Below are 22,700 nucleotides of genomic sequence, written 5' to 3' on the forward strand. Positions count from 1 at the left end.
TTCTGAACACAAAAAAAACATAAGATTAGCAAGCACAATCTACCAGACTACAAATTACTTATAAGGGACAGAAACGGTTGAGGAGGCAGAACTGCACTTTATGTAAAACCTTACCTAAACCCCATCAAAATTCAGACTACAACATCCAATACTATTGAACACTTGTATGTTCAGAATAGCACAAAATCTTCCAAACTTTGCAAAAACATTATCTATAGATGCCCTAGTCAGCCAGTAGATAATGACACAGTCATGTACAAGAGTTTATGAGTAATACAAGATAAAGACTCAATCATTCTTGGGAATTCTAATCTCCCAGAAATCAATTGGTATTTAAACTGTCTCAGGTGTAGAAAGTCTGTCAAAGACAATTTCCTCTACCAAACCATCACTGAGCTGACATATATGTCACAGAAGTCCTTAATAACTAAGAGCCATGTTGGCAAACCTCTAAGCATTTATGACCATAACAGAGTTAAGTTTGATGTAAATATCAAAACAGACTCCAAAAACCAGTACTATTACTCCTAAACTTTAAAAGGGCAAATTTTTATGGGCTGCAGGGTGAATTAAAGAGTCTCACCCTTGTTGGTTCATGCTCAGAGGAATTCTGGGCCAATTTTATTCATTCAAAGCACGACAGAAGCAATACAACCAACAAGCCTGAAAGGTAAACCCAAAATATTCAAAGAGCTATATGAGACAAAAACAAACTTTATAAGCTCAAGAAATTGGACAGTGACCCAAATACTGCAACACAGTATAGCACAATCAGAAGCCAAGAGAAAATACAAAGTTAGTATTTCAAAATAATATCAATAGAGATCCCAAAAGATTTTGAAATAGTTTGGTCACATGGAGAGAATGAGTGAGGAAAGATTGACAAAGAGGATAAATGTGTCAGAGGTGGAGGGAACGAGGAGAAGTGGGAAACCAAATTGGAGGTGGAAAGATGGAGTGAAAAAGATTTTCAGTGATCGGGGCCTGAATATACAGGAGGGTGAAAGGCGTGCAAGGAATAGTGAATTGGAACGATGTGGTATACCATGGTCAACGTGCTGTCATTGGATTGAACTAGGGAATGTGAAGCGTCTAGGGTAAACCATGGAAAGTTTTGTGGGGCCTGGATGTGGAAAGGGAGCTGTGGTTTTGGTGCATTATACATGACAGCTAGAGACTGAGTGTGAACGAATGTAACCTTTGTTGTCTTTTCCTAGCGCTACCTCGCACGCATGTGGGGTGGGGAGGAGATGTCATTTCATGTGTGGAGGGGTGGCAACAGGAATGAATAAAGGCAGCAAGTATGAATCATGTACATGTGTATATATGTATATGTCTGTGTCTGTATATATATATATGTACAAGTTGAAATGTATAGGTATGTATATGTGCGTGTGTGGACGTATATGTATATGCAAGTGTATGTGGGTGGGTTGGGCCATTCTTTCATCTGTTTCCTTGCGCTACCTCACTAACGCAGGAGACAGCGGTAAAGTATAATAGATTTATTTTTTATTTATTTTGCTTTGTCGCTGTCTCCCGCGTTTGCGAGGTAGCACAAGGAAACAGATGAAAGAATGGCCCAACCCACCCCCATGCACATGTATATACATACACGTCCACACACGCAAATATACATACCTATACATCTCAATGTACACATATATATACACACACAAACACATACATATATAACCATGCACACAATTCGCACTGTCTGCCTTTATTCATTCCCATCGCCACCTCGCCACACATGGAATACCATCCCCGTCCCCCCTCATGTGTGCAAAGTAGCGCTAGGAAAAGACAACAAAGGCCCCATTCGTTCACACTCAGTCTCTAGCTGTCATGCAATAATGCCCGAAACCACAGCTCCCTTTCCACATCCAGGCCCCACACAACTTTCCATGATTTACCCCAGACGCTTCACATGCCCTGATTCAATCCACTGGCAGCACGTCAACCCCGGTATACCACATCGATCCAATTCACTCTATTCCTTGCCCGCCTTTCACCCTCCTGCATGTTCAGGCCCCGATCACACAAAATCTTTTTCACTCCATCTTTCCACCTAAAATTTGGTCTCCCACTTCTCCTCGTTCCCTCCACCTCTGACACATATATCCTCTTGGTCAATCTTTCCTCACTCATTCTCTCCATGTGCCCAAACCATTTCAAAACACCCTCTTCTGCTCTCTCAACCACGCTCTTTTTATTTCCACACATCTCTCTTACCCTTACATTACTCACTCGATCAAACCACCTCACACCACACATTGTCCTCAAACATCTCATTTCCAGCACATCCACCCTCCTGCGCACAACTCTATCCATAGCCCACGCCTCGCAACCATACAACATTGTTGGAACCACTATTCATTCAAACATGCCCATTTTTGCTTTCCGAGATAATGTTCTCGACTTCCACACATTCTTCAAGGCTCCCAGGATTTTTGCCCCCTCCCCCACCCTATGATTCACTTCCGCTTCCATGGTTCCATCTGCTGCCAGATCCACTCCCAGATACCTAAAACACTTTACTTCCTCCAGTTTTTCTCCATTCAAACTTACCTCCCAATTGACTTGACCCTCAACCCTACTGTACCTAATAACCTTGCTCTTATTCACATTTACTCTTAACTTTCTTCTTTCACACACTTTACCAAACTCAGTCACCAGCTTCTGCAGTTTCTCACATGAATCAGCCACCAGCGCTGTATCATCAGCGAACAACAACTGACTCACTTCCCAAGCTCTCTCATCCACAACAGACTTCATACTTGCCCCTCTTTCCAAAACTCTTGCATTCACCTCCCTAACAACCCTAACAGAAGATAATAGATATAAATATATTAAATCAATAAAAAGAATACGTCCCACGCATTTCCCACGTGTCATAGAAGGGGACTAAAGATGATGGGAGCAGGGGGCTAGAAACCCTTCCCTCCTTGTATTCTAACTTTCTAAAACGGCCTACAGAAGAAGGAGTCATGCAGGGAGTGCTCATCCTCCTTGAAGGCTCAGATTGGGGTGTCTAAATGTGTGTGGATGTAACCAAGATGAGAAAAAAGGAGAGACAGGAAGTATGATTGAGGAAAGGAACCTGGAGGTTTTGGCTCTGAGTGAAACAAAGCTCAAGGATAAAGGGAAGAGTGATTTGGGAATGTTTTGGGAGTAAAGTCAGGGGGTTGGTGAGAGGACAAGAGCAAGGGAAGGAGTAGCACTACTCCTGAAACAGGAGTTGTGGGAGTATGTGATAAAGTGCAAGAAAGTAAACTTTAGATTGATATGGGTGAAACTGAAAGTGGATGGAGAGAGATGGGAGATTATTGATGCCTATGTACCTGGGCATGAGAAGAAAGATCATGAGAGGCAAGTGTTTTGGGAGCAGTTGAGCGAGTGTTACCAGTTTTGATGCACGAGACCGGGTTATAGTGATGGGTGATTTGAATGCAAAGGTGAGTAAAGTGGCAATTGAGGGAATAACTGGTGTACATGGGGTGTTCAGTGTTGTAAATGGAAATGGTAAAGAGCTTGGAGATTTGTGTGCTGAAAAGACTGTTGACTGAGAATACCTGGTTTAAAAAGAGATATACATAAGAAGGAGAGCTGTGGTTTTGGTGCATTATACATGACAGCTAGAGACTGAGGAAGAATGAATGTGGCCTTTGTTGTCTTTTCCTAGCACTACCCCGTGCACATGTGGGGGGAGGGGGTTTTCATTTCATATGTGGCAGGGTGGCGAGGGGAATGAATAAGGGCAAACAGTATGAAATATGTACATGTGTAACATATGTATATATGTATATGTCTGTGTGTGAATATATATGTATACGTTGAGATGTATAGATATGTATATATGCTGTGTGTGGACGTGTATGTACATACATGTGTATGTGGGTGGGGTGGGCCATTCTTTCTTCTGTTTCCTTGCGCTACCTCACTAATGCAGGAGACAGCGACAAACTATAATAAATAATAAAAAAATACACAAGAAGACGTATGTAAGTAGGAGAGATGGCCAGAGAGCGTTACTGGACTACGTGTTAATTGATAGGTGCATGAAAGAGAGACTTTTAGATGTTAATAAGCTGAGAGGTGCAACTGGAGGGATGTTTGATCATTATCTTGTGGAGGTAAAGGTGAAGATTTGTAGAGGTTTTCAGAAAAGAAGAGAAAATGGGGTGAAGAGAGTAAGTGAGCTTGGGAAGGAAACTTGTGTGAGGAAGTACCAGGAAAGACTGAGTACAGAATGGAAAAAGGTGAGAGCAAAGGATGTAAGGGAAGTGGGGCAGGAATGGGATGTATTTAGAGAAGCAGTGATGGCTTGTGCAAAAGATGCTTGTGGCATGAGAAGTGAGGGAGGTGGGCAGATTAGAAAGGGTAGTGAGTGGTGGGATGAAGAAGTAAGATTAATAGTGAAAGAGAAGAAAGAGGCATTTGGATGGGTTTTGCAGGGAAATAGGGCACATGACTGGGAGATGTATAAAAGAAAGTGGCAGGAGGTCAAGAGAAAGGTGCAAGAGGTGAAAAAGAGGGCAAATGAGAGTTGGGGTGAAAGAGTATCATTAAATTTTAGGGAGAATAAAAAGATGTTTTGGAAGGAGGTAAATAAAGTGCGTAAGGCAAGAGAACAAATGGGAACCTCAGTGAAGGGGGCTAATGGGGAGATGATAACAAGTAGTGGTGATGTGAGAAGGAGATGGAGTGAGAATTTTGAAGGTTTGTTGAATGTGTTAGATGATAAGAGTGGCAGATATAGGGTGTCTTTGCGAGGTGGTGTGCGAAGTTAGAGGGTTAGGGAAAATGATTTGGTAAACAGAGAAGAGGTAGTGAACGCTTTGTGGAAGATGAAAGCCGGCAAGGTGGTAGGTTTGGAGGGTATTGCAGTGGAATTTATCAAAAAAGGGGGTGACTGTGTTGTTGACTGGTTGGTAAGGATATTCAATGTATGTATGGCTCATGGTGAGGTGCCTGAGGATTGGCAGAATGCATGCATAGTGCCACAGTACAAAGGCAAAGGGGATAAAGGTGAGTGCTCAAATTACAGAGGTATAAGTTTGTTGAGTATTCCTGGTAAATTATATGGGAGGGTATTGATTGAGAGGGTGAAGGCATGTACAGAGCATCAGATTGGGGAAGAGCAGTGTGGTTTCAGAAGGGGCAGAGGATGAGTGGATCAGGTGTTTGCTCAGAAGAATGTGTGTGAGAAATACTTAGAAAAGCAAATGGATTTGTATGTAGCATATATGAATCTGGAGAAGGCATATGATAGAGTTGATAGAGATGCTCTGTGGAAGGTATTGAGAATATATGGTGTAGGAGGCAAGTTGCTAGAAGCAGTGAAAAGTTTCTATGGTGTAGGAGGCAAGTTGCTAGAAGCAGTGAAAAGTTTCTATGGTGTAGGAGGCAAGTTGCTAGAAGCAGTGAAAAGTTTCTATCGAGGATGTAAGGCATGTGTACGAGTAGGAAGAGAGGAAAGTGATTGGTTCTCAGTGAATGTTGGTTTGCGGCACGGATGCGTGATGTCTCCATAGATGTTAAATTTGTTTATGGATGGGGTTGTTAGGGAGGTGAATGCAAGAGTTTTGGAGAGAGAGGCAAGTATGCAGTCTGTTCTGGATGAGAGGGTTTGGGAAAAGAGTCAGTTGTTGTTCGCTGATGATACAGCGCTGGTGGCTGATTCGGGTGAGAAACTGCAGAAGTTGGTGACTGAGTTTGGTAAAGTGTGTGAAAGAAGAAAGCTGAGAGTAAATGTGAATACGAGCAAGGATATTAGGTACAGAAGGGTTGGGGGACAAGCCAATTGGGAGGTAAGTTTGAATGGAGAAAAACTGGAAGTGAAGTGTTTTAGATATCTGGAAGTGGATCTGGCAGCGGATGGAACCATGGAAGCGGAAGTGAGTCACAGGGTGGGGGAGGGGGCGAAAGTTCTGGGAGTGTTGAAGAATGTGTGGAAGGCGAGAACATTATCTCGGAAAGCAAAAATGGGTATGTTTGAAGGAATAGTGGTTCCAACAATGTTATATGGTTGCGAGGTGTTGGTTATAGATAGAGTTGTGCGGAGGAGGGTGGATGTGTTGGAAATGAGATGTTTGAGGACAATATGTGGTATGGGGTGGTTTGATCGAGTATGTAATGAAAGGGTAAGAGAGATGTGTGGTAATAAAAAGAGCGAGGTTGAGAGAGCACAAGAAGGTGTTTTGAAATGGTTTGGTCACATGGAGAGAATGAGTGAGGAAAGATTGACAAAGAGGATATATGTGTCAGAGGTGGAGGGAACGAGGATAAGTGGGAGACCAAATTGGAGGTGGAAGGATGGAGTGAAAAAGATCTTGAGCGATTGGGGCCTGAACATGCAGGAGGGTGAAAGGTGTGCAAGGAATAGAGTGAATTGGAATGATGTGGTATGCACTAACTCAGCTACTCCTAAAACAATTACCTCTCATGCTCCTTCTTCTCATGGCCAGGTGCATAAGCACTAGTAATTAACTTTCACAATCAAATTTCATTTTTACACACATCAGTCTGGATCTCACTTCCTTCCACTCTTTCAAACATCCACAACTCCTGCTATGGCAGCAGTGATACCCCTTACTTAGCTTTTGCCCTCACACCAAAACCTCACGTTACTCCAAAGACATTTCCAAACCTTACCCTGTCTTCCTTTTAACCCTTGAGCTTTGTTTCAAAGCCAACACATTCAGGGTCCTTTCCTCAAACATACTACCTATATCTCCTTTCTTCACATCTTGGTTACATCCACACACATTCAGAGAACCCAGCCTAAGCCACCTTCTTTTGTTCCATCCTTTAGAATCTGAAATTCAAGAATGGGGTTTCCGGCTCCCCAGTTCCCATTCCATAAAATTGCCTTCTACAACACACAGGAACTTCTTTCTCCCCTAACCCTGATACAAGCACCTATTGCTTATAAATAAATGAACCTAAGACAGAAGAAAAGCAAGCTGAATTAAAGAAAAAATGCTTCATATTTAGTCAAATGGATTCATTTCAATTTTGCGAGGAGGCAATATATCACTTCAAAGCCTAACAATGCAGTTAACCAATGAGTTTTATATCTTCAAAAATCCCTTGAATTTCTTTCTTAAATTAAGAAATTTCCCAAGCTTATACCCTAACTCACAGTACACAAAATTGCAACGTATAAACATTGTCTTTCTTCTCATGCCCAGGTGCATATGCACCAATAATCACCCATCTCTCTCCATCAACTTTCAGTTTTACCCATATTAATCGAGAATTTACTTTCTTACATTCTATCACGTACTCCCACAACTCCTGTTTCAGGAGTACTGCTACTCCTTCCCTTGCTCTTGTCCTCTCACTAACCCCTGACTTTACTCCCAAGACATTCCCAAACCACTCTTCCCCTTCACCCTTGAGCTTCGTTTCACTCAGAGCCAAAACATCCAGGTTCCTTTCCTCAAACATACTACCTATCTCTCCTTTTTTCACATCTTGGTTACATCCACACACATTTAGGCACCCCAATCTGAGCCTTCGAGGAGTATGGGCACTCCCCGCGTGACTCCTTCTTCTGTTTCCCATTTTAGAAAGTTAAAAAATACAAGGAGGGGAGGATTTCTGGCCCCCCGCTCCCGTCCCCTCTAGTCGCTTTCTACGACACGCGAGGAATGCGTGGGAAGTATTCTTTCACGCAGCTGAATGAGTGTGTTAGTGGTTTTGATGCACGAGACCGGGTTATAGTGATGGGTGATTTGAATGCAAGGTGAGTAATGTGGCAGTTGAGGGAATAATTGGTATACATGGGGTGTTCAGTGTTGTAAATGGAAATGGTGAAGAGCTTGTAGATTTATGTGCTGAAAAAGGACTGATGATTGGGAATACCTGGTTTAAAAAGCGAGATATACATAAGTATACTTATGTAAGTAGGAGAGATGGCCAGAGAGCGTTATTGGATTACGTGTTAATTGACAGGCGCGCGAAAGAGAGACTTTTGGATGTTAATGTGCTGAGAGGTGCAACTGGAGGGATGTCTGATCATTATCTTGTGGAGGCTAAGGTGAAGATTTGTATGGGTTTTCAGAAAAAAAGAGTGAATGTTGGGGTGAAGAGGGTGGTGAGAGTAAGTGAGCTTGGGAAGGAGACTTGTGTGAGGAAGTACCAGGAGAGACTGAGTACAAAATGGAAAAAGGTGAGAACAATGGAAGTAAGGGGAGTGGGGGAGGAATGGGATGTATTTAGGGAATCAGTGATGGATTGCGCAAAAGATGCTTGTGGCATGAGAAGAGTGGGAGGTGGGTTGATTAGAAAGGGTAGTGAGTGGTGGGATGAAGAAGTAAGAGTATTAGTGAAAGAGAAGAGAGAGGCATTTGGACGATTTTTGCAGGGAAAAAATGCAGTTGAGTGGGAGACGTATAAAAGAAAGAGACAGGAGGTCAAGAGAAAGGTGCAAGAGGTGAAAAAAAGGGCAAATGAGAGTTGGGGTGAGAGAGTATCATTAAATTTTAGGGAGAATAAAAAGATGTTCTGGAAGGAGGTAAATAAAGTGCGTAAGACAAGGGAGCAAATGGGAACTTCAGTGAAGGGCGCAAATGGGGAGGTGATAACAAGTAGTGGTGATGTGAGAAGGAGATGGAGTGAGTATTTTGAAGGTTTGTTGAATGTGTTTGATGATAGAGTGGCAGATATAGGGTGTTTTGGTCGAGGTGGTGTGCAAAGTGAGAGGGTTAGGGAAAATGATTTGGTAAACAGAGAAGAGGTAGTAAAAGCTTTGCGGAAGATGAAAGCCGGCAAGGCAGCAGGTTTGGATGGTATTGCAGTGGAATTTATTAAAAAAGGGGGTGACTGTATTGTTGACTGGTTGGTAAGGTTATTTAATGTATGTATGACTCACGGTGAGGTGCCTGAGGATTGGCGGAATGCTTGCATAGTGCCATTGTACAAAGGCAAAGGGGATAAGAGTGAGTGCTCAAATTACAGAGGTATAAGTTTGTTGAGTATTCCTGGTAAATTATATGGGAGAGTATTGATTGAGAGGGTGAAAGCATGTACAGAGCATCAGATTGGGGAAGAGCAGTGTGGTTTCAGAAGTGGTAGAGGATGTGTGGATCAGGTGTTTGCTTTGAAGAATGTATGTGAGAAATACTTAGAAAAGCAAATGGATTTGTATGTAGCATTTATGGATTTGGAGAAGGCATATGATAGAGTTGATAGAGATGCTCTGTGGAAGGTATTAAGAATATATGGTGTGGGAGGCAAGTTGTTAGAAGCAGTGAAAAGTTTTTATCGAGGATGTAAGGCATGTGTATGTGTAGGAAGAGAGGAAAGTGATTGGTTCTCAGTGAATGTAGGTTTGCGGCAGGGGTGTGTGATGGCTCCATGGTTGTTTAATTTGTTTATGGATGGGGTTGTTAGGGAGGTGAATGCAAGAGTTTTGGAAAGAGGGGCAAGTATGAAGTCTGTTGGGGATGAGAGAGCTTGGGAAGTGAGTCAGTTGTTGTTCGCTGATGATACAGCGCTGGTGGCTGATTCATGTGAGAAACTGCAGAAGCTGGTGACTGAGTTTGGTAAAGTGTGTGAAAGAAGAAAGTTAAGAGTAAATGTGAATAAGAGCAAGGTTATTAGGTACAGTAGGGTTGAGGGTCAAGTCAGCTGGGAGGTGAGTTTGAATGGAGAAAAACTGGAGGAAGTGAAGTGTTTTAGATATCTGGGAGTGGATCTGGCAGCGGATGGAACCATGGAAGCGGAAGTGGATCATAGGGTGGGGGAGGGGGCGAAAATTCTGGGAGGCTTGAAGAATGTGTGGAAGTCAAGAACATTATCTTGGAAAGCAAAAATGAGTATGTTTGAAGGAATAGTGGTTCCAACAATGCTGTATGGTTGCGAGGCGTGGGCTATGGATAGAGTTGTGCGCAGGAGGATGGATGTGCTGGAAATGAGATGTTTGAGGACAATGTGTGGTGTGAGGTGGTTTGATCGAGTAAGTAACGTAAGGGTAAGAGAGATGTGTGGAAATAAAAAGAGCGTGGTTGAGAGAGCAGAAGAGGGTGTTTTGAAATGGTTTGGGCACATGGAGAGAATGAGTGAGGAAAGATTGACCAAGAGGATATATGTGTCGGAGGTGGAGGGAACGAGGAGAAGAGGGAGACCAAATTGGAGGTGGAAAGATGGAGTGAAAAAGATTTTGTGTGATTGGGGCCTGAACATGCAGGAGGGTGAAAGGAGGGCAAGGAATAGAGTGAATTGGAGCGATGTGGTATACCGGGGTTGAGGTGCTGTCAGTGGATTGAATCGGGGCATGTGAAGCGTCTGGGGTAAACCATGGAAAGCTGTGTAGGTATGTATATTTTGCGTGTGTGGACGTATGTATATACATGTGTATGGGGGTGGGTTGGGCCATTTCTTTCGTCTGTTTCCTTGCGCTACCTCGCAAACGCGGGAGACAGCGACAAAGCAAAAAAAAAAATAAATAAATAAAATAAACATTGTACCCTGTAAAAGGTTTGTAAGGGTTCTGAAAAAGTGGAACCTCTCTATGATATTCTGCTGTAGCTAATGATAAATATAAAACCATTAATGGAAAATGTGGTGATCACCATAACACTAAGTACTGGTTTGAGTATGCCTACTTTGGCTTGTCTTATCCATTTTATCTTTGTTGAATGAAAGGCAAAATGTTATACTTACCCCAACCATGTATTCATTAATGGTAGCAATACTAGTGCCACGATCCTCTTTCAAAAACCGCACCAATCGAACATAATCACAATAATCTGGAATGTATATCATTGTATGGGAGCGCATGCTTGATTGGAATTGAGGAAGCAACTCTCGTGTAAAGTAGTGGAAACGACTGTCTGGATCTCTCATCCCTGCTATACGACTAAGGACAAGTTCAGCTTGAACAACAACTTCCTGCAGGGACCCATATTTCACAGGGTTTAGTACCTGTATAAAAATCAGTTTTAATACAATGATCTATGAAAAGTAATATATCATATAAAGTATGTGCTCTATGACTAAATTATTTCTCTGATAATTAATTTGCTCTTAAAAATATATGACTAAAGATGATACTTTAAGAATGAGTCAATGTTACAAACTTCTACATCTTTGCTTGCATGAACAATCTTAAAACTATGCAAACACACACACCTTTAGATCTCTCCTACAAAAGATATCATAGACTATGAGAACAATCACCTTATGACCAGTTTTACAAAATGCATCATAAAAAAGCAGTTTACCTGAAATGATCACCTGCTCCTCAACTATCAACCACAGTGAACCCATATATCTACAGCCACATTAACTTTCAGGAATCACTCATATTATACACTTGACTTGCATAACTACCAATATACCCTATAAACTCAGGTTGTAATTTCACCGGTTGGACAAAAAAAATTTCAGACATGTCTACTAATTATGAAAAAAATTTTCTTAACATATCTTGCTGTGCTAATACAACGCTGTCAAAGAAGCAATACGACATAAGGTCCAGGAGAGACTGCCACAGTAAATTTGTATGTAGCAAAAAATTACATATAAAAAATATACTATTATTTGTTTTATTATACTTTGTTGCTGTCTCCCGCATTAGCGAGGTAGCGCAAGGAAATATACATACACAGACATGTACATATACACACATGCACATATTCATACATGCTGCCTTCATCCATTCCCGCCGCCATCCCGCCACAAATGACATGACACCCCCCCTCCCCCATGTGCGTGCGACGTAGTGCTAAGAAAGGATAACAAAGGCCACATTTGTCCACACTCAGACTCTAGCTGTCATGTGTAATGTACCGAAGCCACAGTTCCCTTTCCAAATCCAGGCACCACAAAACTTTCCATGGTTTACCCCATACGTTTCACATTCCCTGGTTCAATCCAATGACAGCACGTTAACCCCGGTATACTACATCGTTCCAATTCACTCTATTCCTTGAACGCCTTTCACCCTCCTGTATGTTCAGACCCTGATCACTTAAAATCTTTTTCACTCCATCCATCCACCTCCAATTTGATCTCCCACTTCTCATTGTTCCCTCCACCTCTGACACATATCTCCTCTTTGTCAATCTTTCCACACTCATTCTCTGAATGTGACCAAACCATTTCAATACACCCTCTTCTGCTCTCTCAACCACAGTCTTTTTATTACCACACATCTCTCTTACCCTTTCATTATTTACTCGATCAAACCACCTCACACCACATATTGTCCTCAAATATCTCATTTCCAGCACATCCACTCTCCTCCGCACAATCCTATCTATAGCCCATGCCTCACAAACATATAACATTGTTGGAATCACTATTCCTTCAAACATACCCATTTTTGCTTTGAGATAACGTTCTCGCCTTCCACACATTCTTCAACGCTCCCAGAACCTTAGCCCCCTCCCCTACCCTATGATTCACTTCCGCTTCCATTGTTCCATCTGCTGCTAAATCCACTCCCAGATATCTAAAACACTTTACTTCTTCCAGTTTTTCTCCATTCAAACTTACTGCCCAATTTACGTGTCCCTCAACCCTACTGTACCTAATAACCTTGCTCTTATTCACATTTACTATCAGCATTCTTCTTTCACACACTTTACCAAACTCAGTCACCAGCTTCTGCAGTTTCTCACTCGAATCAGCCACCAGCGCTGTATCATAAGCGAACCACAACTGACTCACTTCCCAAGCTCTCTCATCCACAACAGACTGCATACTTGCCCCTCCCTCCAAAAGTCTTGCATTCAACTCCCTAACAACCCCATCCATAAACAAATTAAACAACCATGGAGACATCACACACCCCTGCCACAAACCGACATTCACTGAGAACCAATCACTTTCCTCTCTTCCTACTCGTACACATGCCTTACATCCCTGATAAAAGCTTTTCACTACTTCAATCAACTTACCTCCCACCCCATATACTCTTAATACCTTCCACAGAGGACCTCTATCAACTATATAAAAAATATACATGTATACATATATGTCTGATCACTATCTTGTGAAGGTGAAGGTGAAGATTTGTAGAGGCTTTCAGAAAAGAAGACAGAATGTTTGGGAGAAGAGAGTGGTGAGCATAAGTGGGCTTTGAAAGAAGACGTGAAGGGAGTGTCAGGGGAGATTGAGTGCAGAATGGCAAAAGATGAGAGCAAATGATGAGAGGGGAGTGGGTGAGGAAAGGGATCTATTTAAGGAAGCAGTGATGTCTTATGCAAAAGATGCACGTGGTATGAGAAAGGTGAGACATGGGCAGATTAGAAAGGGTAGTGAGTGGTGGGATGAAGAAGTAAGATTGCTAGTGAAAGAGAAAAGGGGCGCGTTTGGACAATATGTGCAAGGAAGTAGTGCATATGACTGGGAGCTGTATAAAAGAAAGTGGCAAGAAATCAACAGAAAGGTGCAAGAGCTGAAAAAGAGGGCACATGAGAGTTGGGCTGAGAGAGTACCATTAAATTTTAGGAAGAGTAAAATGTTTTGGAAGGAGGTGAATAACATGCATAAGACGAGATAGCAAATGGGAACATCGGTGAAGGGAGCAAGTGGGGAAGTGATAACAGATGGTGATGGAGTGAGAAGGAAATGGAGTGAGTATTTTGAAGGTTTGTTGAATGTGTTTGATGATAGAGTGGCAAACATAGGGTGTTTTGGTTGGGGTGGTGTATGAAGTGAGAGGGTCAGGGAAAATTATTTGGGGATGAGAGAAGAGGTAGTGAAGGCTCTGCGGCAGATGAAATCTGGCAAGGCGGCGGGTATGGATGGTATTGCAGTGGAATCTATTAAAAAAAGGGGGTGACTGTGTTGTTGATGGTTGGCAAGGACATTCAATGTATGTATGGATGATGGTAAAGTGCCTGAGGACTGGTAGAATGCATGCATAGTGCCACTGTACTAAGGCAAAGGGGATAAAGGAGAGTGTTCAAACTACAGAGTCATGAGTTTGTTTAGCATACCTGTAAAATTATATGGGAGGGTATTGATCGAGATGGTGAAGGCATGTACATACAGACAATCAGACTGGGGAAGAGCAGTGTGGTTTCAAAAGTGGTAGAAGATATGTGGATCAGGTGTTTGCTTTGAAAAATCTGTATGAGAAATACTTAGAAAAACAAATGGATTTGTATGCAGCTTTCATGGATCTGGAGAAGGTATATGATAGGGTTGATAGAGATGCTTTGTGGAAGGTTTTAAAAATATATCGTATGGGAGGTAAGTTGCTAGAAGCAGTGAAAAGTTTTTACCAAGGATTCAAGGCATGTGTACGAGTAGGAAGAAAGTGAGTGGTTCCCAGTGAATGTCGGTGTGCGGTAGGGGTGTGTGATGTCCCCATGGTTCAATTTGTTTATGACTTGGGTGGTTAGGGAGGTAAATGGAAGAGTTTTGGAGAGACAGGCGAGTATGCTGTCTGTTGTGGATGAGAGTGCCTGAGAAGTGAGTCAGTTGTTGTTTGCTGATGATACAGCTCTAATGGCTGATTCGTGTGAGAAACTGCAGAGGTTGGTGACTGAGTTTGGAAAAGTGTGATAAGAGACAGTTGAGAGTAAATGTGAATAAGAGCAAGGTCATTAGATTCAGTAAGGTTGAGGAAAAAGTTAATTGGGATGTAAGTTTGAATGGAGATGTGGTTTCGGTGCATTATACATGACAGCTAGAGACTGAGCATGAACGAATGTGGCCTTTGTTGTCTTTTCCTAGCGCTACCTCACACACATGCGGGGGGAGGGGGTTTTCATTTCATGTGTGGCAGGGTGGCGACGAGAATGAATAAGGGCAGACAGTATGAATTATGTACATGTGTATATACGTATATGTCTGTATGTGTATATATATATGTATACGTTGAGATGTATAGGTATGTATATGTGCGTGTGTGGATGTGTATGTACATACATGTGTATGTGGGTGGGTTGGGCCATTCTTTCATCTGTTTCCTTGCGCCACCTCACTAACGCAGAAGACAGCGACAAAGTATAATAAATAAATAAATAAATAAATAAATATAAGTTTGAATGGATAGGGGAGAAAGGTTTATCTTATCAGACATAATAATAATCTTAGTCAATATCTTACCCAATCATTTCTATTCAATCAACCCTCCTTACACCACATAATGTTTTCAAACATTAAATTTCCAACATCTTCAATCTATTCTATATATTTTTGCCTAAGGCCCACACCTAACATTCAGACATCCCTAAGGGACCTACTATACCATCAAACATACCTATTTTTGCCCTTAAAGACAGTGACCTCTCTTTCCACACATTCCTAAATGCACCTATCGTGGGACCTTTGCCTCCTCACCCACTCTATGGCTCACTTCAGCTCCCATGGTTTCATTTACTGACATATCTGCTCCCAGGCATCTAAAACACTTCACTTCCTCCTAGTTTTCTCCATATCAACTCACAATCCATATAACCTGTCTCTATTCACTGCTAAACTAATAACCTTGTTTGTATTCATATTTACTCTCAATCCTCTCCTTTCACACACACGCACAAACTCATACACCAGTTTCTGCAGTCTTTCACTCGAATCTGTGACCAGTGCAGTATCATCATACAACAACTAACTAATTCTTAAAATCCTCAGTGACATAAACAAGAATAAAAAATTGCTCACAATACCTGTAATCTTCCTGTAAAATTGGTACACTTGCTGATAAGTGCTCTGTTGTGGTCTACATGAGTGGCTGAGAAGACAACAGTCTGACGATACAGTGAAGCATGACCTTCCAGAGACCACAAGCGCACTCTAGTCAAGTCCGCATCAAGCTTATGAATGTCAATAGGAGGACGGTTAATTACCTCCATCAATACAAGAACATGTTCCCAATTTTGCATCATAAAGATATCAGCCTGTACAAAAGACAAAAGCACTGTGAAATTACAAATGGGATTAGGAGATGGAGAATTCTCCTCTCTTTCCTTACATCTTTATCTATCTGTATGCTTAAGTATGCATATACAAAATCATGTATCCATTTCCACTTGTATTTTTAAGTACACATGTAAGAACTCATATCCATTGTGGATGTTGCCACAAATGAAAGGTCTTCTTTGGCAAGGCTGTATCATCAGAAATACAATCTCATCACAGAACGTCCCACTTCAAAGGAGTCCATCATTTCCCAGCAACTAGAAGCAGTGCATCCTTGGAGTGCAAGAGCCTCTGGAAAGAAAGTCCTAGATAACACCAGGACTCTTTCTTAAAAAGAGATCGATCCTAGAGCAATAATAAACATATGTGGAAAGGGAGCTGTGCTTTCGGTGCATTACACATGACAGTTGGAGAGTGAGTGTGAACAAATGTGTCCTTTTTGTCTTTTTCTGGTGCTGCCTCCCTGAAGAGAGAATGGAGGGTACTATCTCCTGTGTGGTATGGTAGCAACAGGAATGTATGAAGGTAGTAAGTATGAATATATATATGTATTTTTTTTTTTATCTTTTATTTTGCTTTGTCGCTGTCTCCCGCATTTGCGAGGTAGCGTAAGGAAACAGAAGAAAGAAATGGCCCAACCCACCCCCATACACATGTATATACATTCACGTCCACACACGCAAACATACACACCCATACATCTCAATGTACACATATATATATATATATACACACACAGACACATACATATATACCCATGCACACAATTCACACTGCCTGCCTTTATTCATTCCCATCGCCACCTCACCACACATGGAATACCATCCCCCTCCCCCCTCATGTGTGCGAGGTAGCGCTAGGAAAGGATAACAAAGGCCCCATTCGTTCACATTCAGTCTCCAGCTGTCATGCAATAATGCCCGAAACCACAGCTCCCTTTCCACATCCAGGCCCCACACAACTTTCCATGGTTTACCCCAGACGCTTCACATGCCCTGATTCAATACACTGACAGCACGTCAACCCCGGTATACCACATCGATCCAATTCACTCTATTCCTTGCCCGCCTTTCACCCTCCTGCATGTTCAGGCCCCGATCACTCAAAATCTTTTTCACTCCATCTTTCCACCTCCAATTAGGTCTCCCACTTCTCCTCGTTCCCTCCACCTCCGACACATATATCCTCTTGGTCAATCTTTCCTCACTCATTCTCTCCATGTGCCCAAACCATTTCAAAACACCCTCTTCTGCTCTCTCAACCATGCTCTTTTTATTTCCACACATCTCTCTTACCCTTACATTACTTACTCGATCAAACCACCTCACACTACACATTGTCCTCAAACATCTCATTTCCAGCACATCCACCCTCCTGCGCACAACTCTATCCATAGCCCACGCCTCGCAACCACACAACATTGTTGGAACCACTATTCATTCAAACATGCCCATTTTTGCTTTCCGAGATAATGTTCTCGACTTCCACACATTCTTCAAGGCTCCCAGGATTTTCGCCCCCTCCCCCACCCTATGATTCACTTCCGCTTCCATGGTTCCATCCGCTGCCAGATCCACTCCCAGATACCTAAAACACTTTACTTCCTCCAGTTTTCTCCATTCAAACTTACCTCCCAATTGACTTGACCCTCAACCCTACTGTACCTAATAACTTTGCTCTTATTCACATTTACTCTTAACTTTCTTCTTTCACACACTTTACCAAACTCAGTCACCAGCTTCTGCAGTTTCTCACATGAATCAGCCACCAGCGCTGTATCATCAGCGAACAACAACTGACTCACTTCCCAAGCTCTCTCATCCACAACAGACTTCATACTTGCCCCTCTTTCCAAAACTCTTGCATTCACCTCCCTAACAACCCCATCCATAAACAAATCAAACAACCATGGAGACATCACACACCCCTGCCGCAAACCTACATTCACTGAGAACCAATCACTTTCCTCTCTTCCTACACGTACACATGCCTTACATCCTCCATAAAAACTTTTCACTGCTTCTAACAACTTGCCTCCCACACCATATATTTTTAATACCTTCAACAGAGCATCTCTATCAACTCCATCATATGCCTTCTCCTGATCCATAAATGCTACATACAAATCCATTTGCTTTTCTAAGTATTTCTTACTTACATTCTTCAAAGCAAACACCTGATCTACACATCCTCTACCACTTCTGAAACCACACTGCTCTTCCCCAATCTGATGCTCTGTACATGCCTTCAGCCTCTCAATCAATACCCTCCCATATAATTTACCAGGAATACTCAACAAACTTATACCTCTGTAATTTGAGCACTCACTCTTATCCCCTTTGCCTTTGTACAATGGCACTATGCACGCATTCCACCAATCCTCAGGTACCTCACCATGAGTCATACATACATTAAATAACCTTACCAACCTTTTTTAATAAATTCCACTGCAATACCATCCAAACCTGCTGCCTTGCTGGCTTTCATCTTCCGAAAAAGCTTTTACTACTTCTTCTCTGTTTACCAAATCATTTTCCCTAACCCTCTCACTTTGCACACCACCTCGACCAAGACACCCTATATCTGCCACTCTATCATCAAACACATTCAACAAACCTTCAAAATACTCACTCCATCTCCTTCTCACATCACCACTACTTGTTATCACCTCCCCATTAGCGCCCTTTACTGAAGTTTCCATTTGCTCCCTTGTCTTACGCACTTTATTTACCTCCTTCCAGAACATCTTTTTATTCTCCCTAAAATTTAATGATACTCTCTCACCCCAACTCTCATTTGCCCTCTTTTTCACCTCTTGCACCTTTCTCTTGACCTCCTGTCTCTTTCTTTTATAAATCTGAGTGGGAGTGGGAGATGAATATATACATGTGTATATATGTCTTTGCATGTGTATGTATAAGCATTTATATGTCATTTATTTATCATTTACCATATTTTGTCCCTGTCTCCCGCATTAGCGAGGTAGGGCAAAGAAATAAAAGAAAGAAGGGCCAAAACAACCCACAAACACATGTATATATATAAACGCACACACACACACATATATACATACCTATAAATTTCAACGCATACATACATACATATACACAGACATATACATATATACACATGCACATATTCATACATGCTGCCTTCATCCATTCCCTCTGCAACTCCGCCACACATGAAATGACACCACCCTCCCCTGGCATGCGTGCAAGGTAGCACAAGGAAAGAACAACAAAGGCCACATTCGTCCACACTCAGACTCTTGCTGTCATGTCTAACACATCGAAACCGCAACTCCCTTTCCACATCCAGGACCCAAAAAACTTTCCATTGTTTACCCCACACACTTCACATGCCCTGATTCAATCCATTGACAGCACATCCACTCCGGTATACCAAATCATTCCAATTCACTCTATTCCTTGCACACCTTTCACCCTCCTGTATGTTCAGGGCCCAATTGCTCAAAATTGTTTTCACTCCATACTTTCACCTCCAATTTGGTCTCCCACTTCTCCTCGTTCCCTCCACCTCTGACACATATATCCTCTTTGTCAATCTCTCCTCACTCATTCTCTCCATGTGACCAAACCATTTCAATACACCCTCTTTTGTTCTCTCAACCACACTCTTTATATTACCACATATCTCTCTTACCCTTTCATTCCGTGCTCAATCAAACCACCTTACACCACATAATGTCCCCAAACACCTCATTTCCAACACATCCATCCTCCTCCGCACAATCCTATCTATCGCCCAAGCCTCACAACCATTCAACATTGTTGGAACCACTATTCCTTCAAACATACCCATTTTGTTTTCCGAGACAACATTCTCGTCTTTCACATATTCTTCAACACTCCCAGAACCTTCGCCCCATCCCCCATCCTATGACTCACTTCCGCTTCCATGATTCCATCCATTGCCGAATCCACTCCTAGATATCTGAAACACGTCACTTCCTCCAGTTTTTCTCCAATCAAACTTACCTCCCAATCTACTTGTCCCTCAACCCTACTGAACCTAATAACCTTGCTCTTAATTCACATTTCCTATCAGCTTTCTTCTCTCAAACACTTTACCGAAACTCAGTCACCAACTTCTGCAGTTTCTTGCCTAAATCAGCCACCAGCGCTGTATCATCAACAAACAACACCTGACTCACTTCCCAAGCTCTCTTATCCACAACAGACTGTGTACTTGCCCTCTCTCCAAAACTCTTGCATTCACCTCCCTCTAACAACCCCATCCATAAACAAATTAAACAACCATGGAGACATAACGCATCCCTGCCACAAACCGACATTCACTGAGAACCAATCACTTTCCTCTCTTCCTACTCGTACACATGCCTTACATCCTCGATAAAAACTTTTCACTGCTTCTGGCAACTTGCCTCCCACATTTTATACTCTTAATACCTTCCACAGAGCAAACAACAACTGACACTTCCCAAGCCCTCTCATTCAGAACAGACTGCATACTTGCCCCTCTCTCCAAAACTCTTGCATTCACCTCCCTAACAACCCCATACAAAAACAAATTAAACAACCATGGAGACATCATGCACCCCTCCCGCAAACTGACATTCACTGGGAATCAATCACTTTCCTCTCTTCCTACTTGTACACATGCCTTACATCCTCGATAAACACTTTTCACTGCTTCTGGAAACTTGCCTCCCACATCTTATACTCTTAATACCTTCCACAGAGCATCTCTATCGATTCTATCATATGCCTTCTCCAGATCCATAAATGCTACATACAAATCCATCTGCTTTTCCAAGTATTTCTCTCATACATTCTTCAAAGCAAACACCTGATCCACACATCCTCTACCCCTTCTGAAACCACACTGCTCTTCCCCAATCTGATGCTCTGTATATGCCTTAACCCCTCTCAATCAATACCCTCCCATATAATTTCCCAGGGATACTAAACAAACTTATACCTCTACAATTTGAACACTCACCTTTATCCCCTTTGCCTTTGTAAAATGGCACTATACATGCATTCCACCAATCCTCAGGCACTTCAACATGAACCATACGTATACTGAATATCCTCACCAACCAGTCAACAACACAGTCATCCCCATTTTTAATGAATTCCACGGCAATACCATCCAAACCCGCCGACTTGCCGGTTTTCATCTTCCGCTAAGCTTTCACTACCTCTTCTCTATTTACCAAATCATTCTCCCTGACCCTCTCACTTTGCACACCACCTTGACCAAAACAACCTATATCTGCCATTCTACCATTAAACACAGATCAGACATCCCTCCCTGGGAACAGCGGAGAAAGAATACTTCCCACGCATTCCCTGCGTGTCGTAGAAGGAGACTAAAGGCGACAGGAGCAGGGGGATAGAAACCCTCCCCTCCTTGTATTCTAACTTCCTAAATGGGGAAACAGATGAAGGAGTCACGCGGGGAGTGCTCATCCTCCTTAAAGGCTCAGATTGCGGTGTCTAAATGTGTGTGGATGTAACCAAGATAAGAAAAAAGGAGAGATAGGTAGTATGTTTGAGGAAAGGAACCTGGATGTTTTGGCTCTTAGTGAAACGAAGCTCAAGGGTAAAGGGGATGAGTGTTTTGGGAATGCTTTGGGAGTAAAGTCAGGGGTTGGCGAGAGGACAAGAGCAAAGAAAGGAGAAGCACTACTCCTGAAACAAGAGTTGTGGGAGTATGTAATAGAGAGTAAGAAAGTAAACTCTAGATTGATATGAGTAAAACTGAAAGCGGATGGAGAGATGGGTGGTTATTGGTGCCTATGCATCTGGTCATGAGAAGGTGAAGATTTGTAGAGGTTTTCAGAAAAGAAGAGAGAATGTTGGGGTGAAGACAGTGGTGGGAGTAAATGAGCTTGGGAAGGAGACTTGTGTGAGGAAGTACCAGGAGAGACTGAGTACAGAATGGAAAAAGGTGAGAGCAAAGGACATAAGGGGTGTGGGGGAGGAATGGGATGTATTTGGGGAAGCATTGATGGCTTGCGCAAAAGATGCTTGTGGCATGAGAAGCATGGGAGGTGGGCAGATTAGAAAGGGTAGTGAGTGGTGGGATAAAGAAGTAAGATTATTAGTGAAAGAGAAGAGAGAGGTATTCGGACGATGTATGCAGGGAAATGGTGCAAATGACTGGGAGATGTATAAAAGAAAGAGGCAAGAGGTCAAGAGAAAGGTGCAAGAGGTGAAAAAGAGGGCAAATGAGAGTTGGGGAGAGAGAGTTCTGGAAAGAGGTAAATAAAGTGCGTAAGACAAAAGAACAAATGGGAACATCCGTGAAGGGGGGGTAATGGAGAGGCAATAACAAGTAGTGGTCATGTGAAAAAGATATGGAGTGAGTATTCTGAAGATCTGCTGAATGTGTTAGATGACAGAGTGGCACATATAGGATGTTTTGGTCGAGGTGGTGTGCGGAGTGAGAGGGTTGGAGAGAGTGATTTGGAAAACAGAGAAGAGGTAGTGAAAACTTTGTGGTAGATGAAAGCCGGCAAAGCGGCAAGTTTGGAGGGTATTGCAGTGGAATTTATCAAAAAAGGGGGTGACTGTGTTGTTGACTGGTTGGCAAGGATATTCAATGTATGTATGGCTCATGATGAGGTGCCTGAGAATTGGCAGAATGCATGCATAGTGCCACTGTACAAAGGCAAAGGGGTTAAAGGTGGGTGTTTAAATTACAGAGGTATAAGTTTGTTGAGTTTAAGTTTGGTAAAGTGTGTGAAAGAAGAAAGTTAAGAGTAAATGTGAATAAGAGCAAGGTTATTAGGTACAGTAGGGTTGAGGGTCAAGTCAATT

General features: G+C 42.3%; 1 protein-coding gene across 5 annotated transcripts in view; it reads right to left on the minus strand.

The window, feature by feature from the left end:
- The window catches only part of LOC139752973 (U3 small nucleolar RNA-associated protein 25 homolog), a 132,799-nt gene that overhangs the window by 26,355 nt on the left and 83,744 nt on the right, over positions 1-22,700 (minus strand). For 4 of the 5 annotated variants that reach the window (XM_071669130.1, XM_071669125.1, XM_071669128.1 and 1 more), the window contains exons 7-8: positions 15,636-15,866; positions 10,675-10,935 (exon numbers count right to left, since the gene is read on the minus strand). In XM_071669130.1, coding sequence (XP_071525231.1) covers positions 10,675-10,935; positions 15,636-15,866 — 492 coding nt within the window. The remainder of the gene's footprint in view (positions 1-10,674; positions 10,936-15,635; positions 15,867-22,700) is intronic. The other variant, XM_071669129.1, reaches the window with a different exon arrangement.

Source organism: Panulirus ornatus, chromosome 13 (genome assembly GCF_036320965.1).
Source record: "Panulirus ornatus isolate Po-2019 chromosome 13, ASM3632096v1, whole genome shotgun sequence".
In the NCBI taxonomy this organism is placed as follows: domain Eukaryota; kingdom Metazoa; phylum Arthropoda; class Malacostraca; order Decapoda; family Palinuridae; genus Panulirus; species Panulirus ornatus.